Below are 9350 nucleotides of genomic sequence, written 5' to 3'. Positions count from 1 at the left end.
TAGCTACAATGTCTATGGTTTGCATTTCTAGATTTTTATCCCGTTGCTTAATCGTCTGACAAACGGGCAACAATTTGCTTTCGATTTATTGGAGCGAATTCCAGTTTTAAATTCATACCACTTTTTATTTGAAACTGTCATGATAACTGTACTCTGGATAACAATAAAAATTTATCTTATTAAGTTGAAGTTCATTCCAACAAAAAAAGAAAATTCAAACATTTTCAGCACCAACCAGTTAACAAACGTTAGATATTTGAAGCATACTTTAAAATTGAAGTAAAAAATTTATACAGGGCATTCATGAGAAATGAAAATTTAAGCTCTCAAATTCAATTTGCCTATTTAGAGCTAAACAAGAATGCAAACAGCTGAAATGATAAATTTTGTAAAATTATTTTTAAAGCATTAAAAGTAAGTTTATTAAATAAACAGATAACTAAAAACACTAAAATGTTAATTCTCAAACTTTGAGTCGCCCTACAAATGCAGCACGTGAACAGAGAACGTAAAATCTGCTTACAATATCGTAAACCGGCGAAATGTCAAGGCATTTGTTTACAAATTGTAGGCGGCGTGTTCTCCTTAAGTTATTGAACTAAACATTTATCAGCAAGTAAAACATTATAAAATGAGTTTTCTTAAGCCAAAAGAAGTAATTGAAGAGGGTGATACAGTTACACTTTATCTCACAGTAAATTCGATGCATGCCATTGAAGCAACACCAACAATAGTCAACAAAAAGGGCGAAACCATTGAATATGTAAATTATTATTAAATTTAATAATACTAGCTTACCTTAAATTGTGTTAATATTTCATGCAGATATTTCAAACCTCATACGGTGCGTTAAAAGTGCGTAATCTCATTGGTGTCACTTATGGCTCGCGGGTGGAACTCTCGAAAGGATGGGCCTATGTACTGCAGCCAAATCCAGAATTGTGGACGCAAACGCTGCCGCACCGCACTCAAATCATTTACACACCCGATATTAGTATGATACTGTTCCAACTCGAAGTTCGGCCAGGTTCAGTGATAGTTGAATCAGGTACTGGCTCAGGTTCACTGTCACATTATTTTTTACGTGCTATTAAGCCTTATGGTCATTTGCACACATTTGACTTCCACGAAGCGCGAGTGCAACAAGCGCGTGAAGAATTCGAACGACATGGTTTAGGTGATTTTGTAACCGTGTATCACCGCGATGTGTGTCAACTGGGTTTTAGTAATGAGTTGGAAGGCAAAGCGGATGCAGTATTTTTGGACTTGCCGGCACCTCAGCTAGCGGTACCATTTGCTGCTAAAACACTTAAAACGGAGGGTAAATCTAAGTGAATTTTTGTGATCATGGAAAATTATAAACGTACAAATTTCTTACATATTTCATTAGGTGGACGTTTCTGTTCATTTTCACCTTGTATTGAACAGTCCCAACGTTGTTGTATCGCTTTACAAGAACATGGATTCACAGAGATTCGTTCAATGGAAATACTACAGCAAGAGCATGTTGTTAAAACTAGAACATTGCCCGTGCTAGATTTAGAGTTCCTGAAGCACAAGGTAACTATTAATAGCATTTATGTTATATGGTATACAAGAAAAAATAAGTACTTATTCTTTTATAGAAACCGTCTTCTCAAAAATTGAATGAATCAAGTACTAATGAATCAAATGAAACGGCAGATACTGTGAAAACTCCTAAAGAAACCAAGAAAGTGCTCACATCGTCCGCGCCGCCTACACTACCAGGCCACACAGGATATTTGACATTTGCAACTCTGCCCCCAGCCTTCGTACGATAGCAAAAGTTCTTCCAACAATTCAATATTAAAACATGTTGTAGTACAAAAATATATGTTTACAATGTATAAACTATCTGTTGTGTAAATATTTTTACAAATTCCCAAAAAACTATTCAAGATTGGCATGAATAATGAAAGCATTTTAGAGATTTACAGGACTGTACATCATAGTATAATTTACCTTTTACTACGATGATATTCATTTGCAACTTGGTCGTTTCAAAAGTGGTCTTATATGAGGAGGGCATGATTTCTTAAGGATTCAAATACATCGAATAATCTGCTTGAGTTTGTTGACTGTTTATTTATATAAATATTTTTTACCGAAATTTCAGTTTAACTAGTGGAAGTAACTTAACGTGGATACGGATATATTATTTAAAATAAAATTTTGACGTTATTTTCGTTGAGGAAAACTTTGATAAACTCCAATGTTACGTTTGCTATCAGATATCGATTATTTATCGATTAGAATTTAAATATATTACTACTACCAATTTTTCCAGCTTCAAACTGAATTACTGTTTTCTGGACCTATATTTTGATTTGTTATACATGAATATAATTCTCCTGAACTTTTAATTATAGGTAAAAGTGATTTCGATGCACTTTGGCCACAATAAAACAATTACAATCTTTTCAAATTGCATTCTGCAACTTCCGAATATTTGCCAAAGCGAGAACGCCGTATGTACTTTCATATGCCTTGAAGAAAAGTATACAATACAAGGCTGAGAAACTGAAATGACGAATATCTCTTAAGCACATTGCCCTTCCGTGCCCTGTCAATAATTGTATAAGAAAAATAAAATAATTGGAAAAGCCGCGCATCTTTCAACAAACAAGAATTGTACGAAAAAGGAAAAGCAGAAAACTACATATATAATCAAATCAACCACTTTCAGTACACGTATACAGTTAAAACAATTTCATGCTCAACGCAGCAATTCGAAGTGGTGGCACATATCTGTATCGTGACCTGTGCAAATTTAATTACTCAACAGCTATTTCCGTTTGCCGACAATTCAATACAACACAAGGGCAGTTTCAAAAATTAGCGCAGTTTTGTAGCAAATCAATACTACGTTCATTTAACAATAAATCAGTTACACACAATACCTACGTCAAAACAAATAAAATAATTATGCCAGAAGAGCAAAAGCCTCAAGTTGTGTTTGTGTTGGGAGGCCCCGGCGCTGGCAAAGGCACACAATGCTCCAAAATAGTAGAACGCTTCCAATTTGTACATCTCTCTGCCGGCGATTTACTGCGCGAAGAACGGGCACGTGAGGGTTCCGAATATGGTACATTAATAGAGAGTTACATACGCGATGGCAAAATTGTGCCTGTTGAAGTAACATGCTCACTGCTGGAAAACGCAATGCAAAACTCGGGCAAAACTAAGTTTCTCATTGACGGTTTTCCACGTAACCAAGATAACCTTGACGGCTGGACACGTCAGATGTCGGACAAAGTCGATTTCCTATTTGTGTTGTTCTTTAATTGTCCTGAAGATAAGTGTGTGGAACGTTGTTTGGCACGCGGTCAAGCTGGTTCTGGACGCAGCGATGATAATTTGGAGAGTTTAAAGAAACGTATACAAACGTACAACAACGATTCATTACCAATTATCAAGCACTACGAACAAATTGGAAAAGTGCAACAAATCGATGCTAATCCAAGTGCAGATGAAGTATTCAAGAATGTGGAAAAGGTATTTGTCGACGCAGGTTTCCAATAGAAGAGCTATGTGCAATTAAGTATACGGCCATCACCTTGGTCTGCAACATCATTCACGTAGGGTTAAAATATTGCGGAAATTGTTACTATTGATTATTAAATTGTATCGAAGTGGATATTAGAAAATACTTAATTTTACATACAGTCAGATGTACATGTTTATAAAATGTGTTGTGTTTTCAAGTATATGTACCCAAGGTCAAGTTCTGTCTACTTGCCAATAAAGCCTATAATTTAATTTATTCTACAACAAATTGTTTACTATTAATAATACTATTTCTTACGTTAGGGTCAGTTTGTGAATAATATGCTTATTGTATGCAATTTAGTTATAAGTCATACAAATATATTAAAAAATATGTAATTTTTGTGTTTTTCCAAAATGTTCACATTAATTTGGAAGGAATGATTTAATCGGTCAAATAGGTATTATTTGGAAGCGCACAAACGTTTGTACAAATTATGCATGATAATAATGACTAGCCTTTCGTATAAAAGCGAAATTTCATTGGAGGAGGGAGGGCTGATATTAATAAACACAATTTTTAGAAAAGGGACACGGGGAGGGGTACGTTCAGTAACGTCTGTCGTACACTTATAAGATAAGGCGATACTTGGAAAAAAAAATACATAAACTCGAATGATTATGAATAGTTTTATCACATATATACTAGTAAGACAACGGGTTACTTATTAAATTAATTTTAGTTACGGAATATTTCTCATTGTATCTGCTTCTTGTAAATATATTTTGTATTGAGGACATATATAAAAATATGTGAAAATTTAATATGGGAAAGCAAATTGTAAAAAATTCTTCAACTAAATTGTTATTGAATAAATAAATTAAAAATTTAATGGAAACACTTAGTTTTTATAACAATTTAGACCACAGACGAAACTTTCAATTCTTCAACATGTGTTTTGAAGTGTTCCTCTATAAGGCTTACATACTTTTTATTATGTACATGAGAAAATTTTTATATGCACTTCGCTTTTTTAATAACGTGATCAAAATGAAATTAATTCATATAAAAATTACCACCTTATTTCAGCTAATATTTGATATAAAACTTAAGATCATATAGCAATAAAGTAAAATACTAATATTTAAAGTGTGTTGCGAAGCGTGAATGCCTGTTTCTGTTCAATCGTTTTCAACTAATTCTTAATCTCTGCGCAGTTTGTCCAAGCGAGCTTGCAAGTCGGCATCAGCATCGGACACTGGAGAAGATGCACCACTTCCACCAGCCGCTGCTGTGCTACCGCCATTACCACCATTGCCGCCACCACCTGCGCCCGAACCTATACCACCAGCAGCTACTGCAGCCGGTGTAGTCTTAGCGCCACCAGCAATAGATAATGATCCTGAGGCAGTGGGCAAATCTCCTAATTGTTCACCTAGCTGCAAGCCTAATTCATCTAGCACTTGCGAAACTACAGCATCTGTCTCCTCTTCGTCACCCTCATCCTCCATCGCATCGTCAATGGCTTCATTGATCATTTCTTCTTTCATATCCATGATTTCAGACTGCTTTTCAAATTCATGTAATATCTTTTGAATTTGTGGGAGATTCAATTGGCGGTTCATATTTTGCATTGCCTTAGTAACGCCTAATACAGCACAACAAAGAAAAGTGTATAACCATGTGAGTAATTGAATAAAATTACCAAATTTTGTCATGTTAGCAAATACTCACCGCGCATCGCTTGTGCCATGGTATTCTGTGATTTTAGGGTTTGTATTTTCAATGAGACTGCTTGTATATTTGCCTTCATCAGCATGAATTTCTTCACATAGCGGCGTGTTCGTACCAAATCTTTGGCCATAATTTTCACAGCATCCATTTGACCTTCCTTCGCCATACGTTTTATGTCCGCAATAATCTTTTTCTCCTGCTGCTCCATTTTCATACGTTCTCTGTCCAGATCACGCATAGCCCTATTCAGGGCGCGCTGGTTCTTGCGCAGCATCTCATCCGGTGAGATTTTTTTTCCAAACAACCAATCCATGATGAGACTTTAATTTGTTAATCGAATAAAAAGTACGTGCACAAAAATCTTTAGCGAAGTTTGAAGGGATTTCGACTTTTCCTATATTATGTTGAAATGATGACCAAATCCAAATAAAAAACACACAAAAACAAAAAATTACTCATCCACAAATGTCAACTGTTTACTGATAGATATGTCATGACGAAAGGTATGAGTGTGGCCAAGTTACTGTCGAAAAGTCTGGTTGAAAACAAAAAAATATATATTTTATATACACTGTGATGGAAAATTTTGGCCGAACTCCGATTTAAAAATTTAAGAATATTTTTAAAAGATTTTTTAATTTGTTATAATCACGTCACCATGTGATTGTGATATTTATTAAAATATATTCAGTACTCGAACACACCTTTCAAAATGTCAATTGAAGCAAACAGCTGTTCATGTTTTCTTGACATCGATTTGGGGGAGTGCCGCAATTGTAAAAATATTTTCTCTGCTTGATAATTGGAAATTAATTGTAGATTTTTTAAATCTAATATAAAATTTGTTCATAATGTCAGAAGTGATGAAAGATTTTGATAAGCCAGACTTTAGTGTGGATAAATGTGAGTAAAAAGTGATACCAATTATCAAGGAATAAAAAATTCACTCTTTGTTTATTTGGGCTTTTAGACACCAAACAATTAGTTAAAGAATGTGTCGGCGGCGCAGACTTGCAGCAACGCAAGAAGGAGATTCAGGTTTACAGTGACCAAACATCAGCAACCCTAAAAAAATCCGTTTACGCGAATTACATGCAGTTCATTGAAACTGCAAAAGAAATTTCACGTAAATATTTATTGAAAAATGGTTACGTGTAGCTAAATATATAAAAAAAATTATATGCAGATCTCGAATCGGAGATGTATCAGTTATCACACATACTCATAGAACAGCGTAATATACTCGCATCCCTTACTGACGAAAAATCACCAGGGAATGCGCAGAATAACGAGGAAGGCGAAGAGCAACCAACACAGGAGGATGTGGAAAACAGTCATGCTACGCGTGCTGTAAAAGAAATGGTGCAGGGTTTCAATGGCAATCTAGAGGGGAAAACTTTCCTTAACGAGGGTGCACTCATCGAATTAGACACCAATGATTACCGTCCTATACAGCGGGTATTTTTCTTTTTGTTTAACGATGTGCTTATTGTGTGTAAAGTAAAACATGACAAGTAAGTCAACGAAACTACTTATGTATATGCTATCTTGTTACTAAAAAAGTTATAATTTAGGCGGCTGGAGTTTCTTTCAGAATATGATCCTAAGAAAATTGCTGTGATCAATATTAAGGATTTAGATGGAGTACGTAATGCAATAAACATAATAACACCAGATGGCTCGAAGATTTTCCAAAGTGTTACTGCTGCGGGCAAAGTGAGTTTATGCAGGATGTTAAAAATTGTTTTAATTATATAATTTACACGCAGACGGAGTGGATAGAGAAATTAGAAGTTGCCTTTCGCTTTGACCAACAGAAGAAAACCAACAAAAAAGGGCCTGCTCCACAACCACCCAAGGCGAAACAGACATCGCAACAGCAAAAGGATTCAACAAATGACGCTAAATCATTGGTCTCCGATCTCAGTCCTACTGATTCGCACGCTGGCAAAACTGTTGAAAACTATGGACCCGATTGGATACATACGGCCAGCGAAGAAATACAAACACTTGTCGCACAAAGGTATTTCGAAGATGCGCAGGCGCTAATTAAACGCACCCAAGACTATATAGCAAAAGACTCGAGTTTTGTGAACGCAAAGCACATAACGGAAAAAGTTAAGGCCTTAGAAACACAGCTAACAGATGTACTGCTGCAAGAACTTTCCAATTGTCATTGTCGAAATTTGCAAGTCACACTACGTGCCTCACGGCGTTCGCTAAAGATACTCGTCGATATTGGTCGTGCACGACAGGCTTGTGGCACGCTACTCAAAGTGGCCACTATGGCGCTACGTACAGCACAGCGTGAGGCGCGACGCAACAACACTGAGATATCAGAGTTGTTCTTCTGCGATCTGACGCAAGTGGCATGCGAATTTCTAACTGCCTTCGAAACACAACCGGCGTGTGTCGGCGGTGCGTACTTTACATGTGTTTAACTAGAAATCATAAATATTCTCACAATTTTTTTACAGCACTCGTGGTGTGGTGCAATGCTGAGCTGCAGTATTTTGCCAGTCAGCTGATAAAGCATTATCTTACCAAAGGCACGCACTTGGATGCTGTAGCGAAATGCATTGAGGGCATACGCAAGCCATGCGCTAAGGTGAGTGCAGCAGATTTTTTATTTTAAATATATATTTTTTTAATTTGCCTATTTCCACTGCCAGCTGACTGAAATCGGTTTAGACCTTTCATACCACCTTGAAGGTCTTTTACGCAGCACACTAGAGTCGCTTATCGAGGAATCACGTGTGCGTTTGCTGGAAACTGTTGGACGTAGCGAAGACACTTGGCAACCATATAACTTGCAAACCAAAAGCAATCTCAAACGCTTGCTATTAGAATTGGATGCGCTTGGCATCGATATGCGCACACATACCACCGGCGACACGTGGATCAATCTCACACAGTCCACTGTGTTGTTCACACGCCACTATCTGCAGTTGACGGCACAATGCGCACACTTGGCCAAAAGTGAGGTGCTGTGGCCTAGTTTAGAGCTGCTTTTACGTGATATGATGATGGCACAGCAAGCTGTAAAGCCGGTCACAGGCCTCAGTGTGGATGTAAGTTCCTTTTTTTTATTTTTTAATTTTTACATTTTATATTTATTTTTATTGATCTCACGCAGCCCAACTTCGTGTTGAAGAATAAACTATACCTGCTGGAGGAATTGCTGCCAATTGCTATGGCCAATTTCCGTAGCATAAGTGGTAGTGAACGTAAATGTGAAATGCTTTTGGATTTGCAGCGGCATTTGCGCAAACAGTTGGCGCCTGTGCCCAAGCAGCGTAGTGTCTATCAAACTGATGTCTTTTAAAAAAAACACAGCAATTTGAAAAGCACAAAAAATAGCAAAACTATTTTTAGGTTATAAAAACAAACTCATCGATATGCTTATTTTCGCATTACTTTGATTACACATATATTTTTTTCATTTTATTATCATTATCGTTATAATAATAATTATTATTAATTTAAATTTATATTATATAATAATTATGTACATAAATAACCACATGAATAAATTTCAATCGATTATTTGCTGCGTCTTGTTCGCAAACCGAAATTGCATATTGTGTGCAGCGTACGATTTTCTAGTATTTTAGCTGGTTGTTGTTGTTTGCTAACAAAATTCATTTCCTTATATTTGCAATTTTTATATTTGTTTTTTGTTTTTGTTTTTTATTCGAATTGGCTAACAAAACAATTGCCAACAATGCACACAAACTAGCCCACAAATAAATATGTAAACGCAGTGTTGCCTTCTAACGGTTCTTATATATGTAGGTATATGCAGTTTTTCACCTTTTCCTTTAACTACATTACAGTTATGTGTATTTAAAGCAGTGTTGTTGGTTTGGAGTAAAACGTTTAAGCGTTGCACTCTCAGTTTTTGCGTTAATTTTTTGTTTGTTTTTATTTTATCTTTTTTTAGCTTACGAATGTAAAATTATTTTTATATTTAGTTAATAAAAGTACACAGTGTTTATATGTATGTATGTTTATAACCTATATATTTTTATATATATATATCTATATATGTATATACTTCAAATATAATCTACATATAAATTAAAAGTAAAAATTAATTTAGTTTTTT

The 9350-nt window shown here is 35.6% G+C and overlaps 4 protein-coding genes across 4 annotated transcripts; 3 read left to right on the top strand and 1 right to left on the bottom strand.

Annotated features, from left to right (window-relative positions):
* Positions 1 to 540: 540 nt before the first annotated feature.
* LOC105227102 (tRNA (adenine(58)-N(1))-methyltransferase catalytic subunit TRMT61A) lies at positions 541 to 1875 on the top strand. The gene is made up of 4 exons (XM_011206284.4): positions 541 to 763; positions 826 to 1321; positions 1391 to 1560; positions 1626 to 1875. Exons 1-4 carry the CDS (start codon positions 632 to 634, stop codon positions 1800 to 1802), a joined length of 975 nt encoding a protein of 324 aa, XP_011204586.2. The 5' UTR covers positions 541 to 631; the 3' UTR covers positions 1803 to 1875.
* A 685-nt stretch (positions 1876 to 2560) lies between these two features.
* On the top strand, positions 2561 to 3906 carry LOC105227101 (UMP-CMP kinase). The gene has a single exon (XM_011206283.4). It carries the CDS (start codon positions 2734 to 2736, stop codon positions 3541 to 3543), a length of 810 nt encoding a protein of 269 aa, XP_011204585.2. The 5' UTR covers positions 2561 to 2733; the 3' UTR covers positions 3544 to 3906.
* A 402-nt stretch (positions 3907 to 4308) lies between these two features.
* Positions 4309 to 5723, bottom strand: LOC105227100 (charged multivesicular body protein 2a). Its single transcript, XM_011206282.4, has 2 exons — positions 5243 to 5723; positions 4309 to 5156 (listed from the first exon to the last, which is right to left on the bottom strand). Exons 1-2 carry the CDS (start codon positions 5553 to 5555, stop codon positions 4711 to 4713), a joined length of 759 nt encoding a protein of 252 aa, XP_011204584.1. The 5' UTR covers positions 5556 to 5723; the 3' UTR covers positions 4309 to 4710.
* Positions 5724 to 5940: 217 nt separating this feature from the next.
* Positions 5941 to 9335, top strand: LOC105227098 (exocyst complex component 8). Its single transcript, XM_011206281.4, has 8 exons — positions 5941 to 6145; positions 6213 to 6368; positions 6429 to 6756; positions 6817 to 6958; positions 7012 to 7660; positions 7720 to 7850; positions 7915 to 8313; positions 8379 to 9335. The coding sequence occupies exons 1-8, from the start codon at positions 6094 to 6096 to the stop codon at positions 8565 to 8567; spliced, it is 2046 nt and encodes a 681-aa protein (XP_011204583.1). The 5' UTR covers positions 5941 to 6093; the 3' UTR covers positions 8568 to 9335.
* Positions 9336 to 9350: the final 15 nt, after the last annotated feature.

This window comes from Bactrocera dorsalis, unplaced genomic scaffold (assembly GCF_023373825.1).
Source record: "Bactrocera dorsalis isolate Fly_Bdor unplaced genomic scaffold, ASM2337382v1 BdCtg030, whole genome shotgun sequence".
NCBI classification, from domain to species: Eukaryota; Metazoa; Arthropoda; class Insecta; order Diptera; family Tephritidae; genus Bactrocera; species Bactrocera dorsalis.
The sequence above is the reverse complement of the archived record's forward strand: the minus strand, read 5'-3'. Positions and strand labels throughout refer to the sequence as shown.

Bases quoted from the DNA above. Each gene is read 5' to 3' on its own strand.
- LOC105227102 (XM_011206284.4), top strand. From the start codon at position 632: ATGAGTTTTCTTAAGCCAAAAGAAGTAATTGAAGAGGGTGATACAGTT. The intron at 764-825 runs GTAAATTATTAT...TATTTCATGCAG, and splicing joins AGGGCGAAACCATTGAATAT to ATATTTCAAACCTCATACGG. The intron at 1,322-1,390 runs GTAAATCTAAGT...ATATTTCATTAG, and splicing joins TAAAACACTTAAAACGGAGG to GTGGACGTTTCTGTTCATTT.
- LOC105227101 (XM_011206283.4), top strand. From the start codon at position 2,734: ATGCTCAACGCAGCAATTCGAAGTGGTGGCACATATCTGTATCGTGAC.
- LOC105227100 (XM_011206282.4), bottom strand. From the start codon at position 5,555: ATGGATTGGTTGTTTGGAAAAAAAATCTCACCGGATGAGATGCTGCGC. The intron at 5,157-5,242 runs GTGAGTATTTGC...GTGCTGTATTAG, and splicing joins CATGGCACAAGCGATGCGCG to GCGTTACTAAGGCAATGCAA.
- LOC105227098 (XM_011206281.4), top strand. From the start codon at position 6,094: ATGTCAGAAGTGATGAAAGATTTTGATAAGCCAGACTTTAGTGTGGAT. The intron at 6,146-6,212 runs GTGAGTAAAAAG...TTGGGCTTTTAG, and splicing joins AGACTTTAGTGTGGATAAAT to ACACCAAACAATTAGTTAAA. The intron at 6,757-6,816 runs GTAAGTCAACGA...GTTATAATTTAG, and splicing joins TGTAAAGTAAAACATGACAA to GCGGCTGGAGTTTCTTTCAG.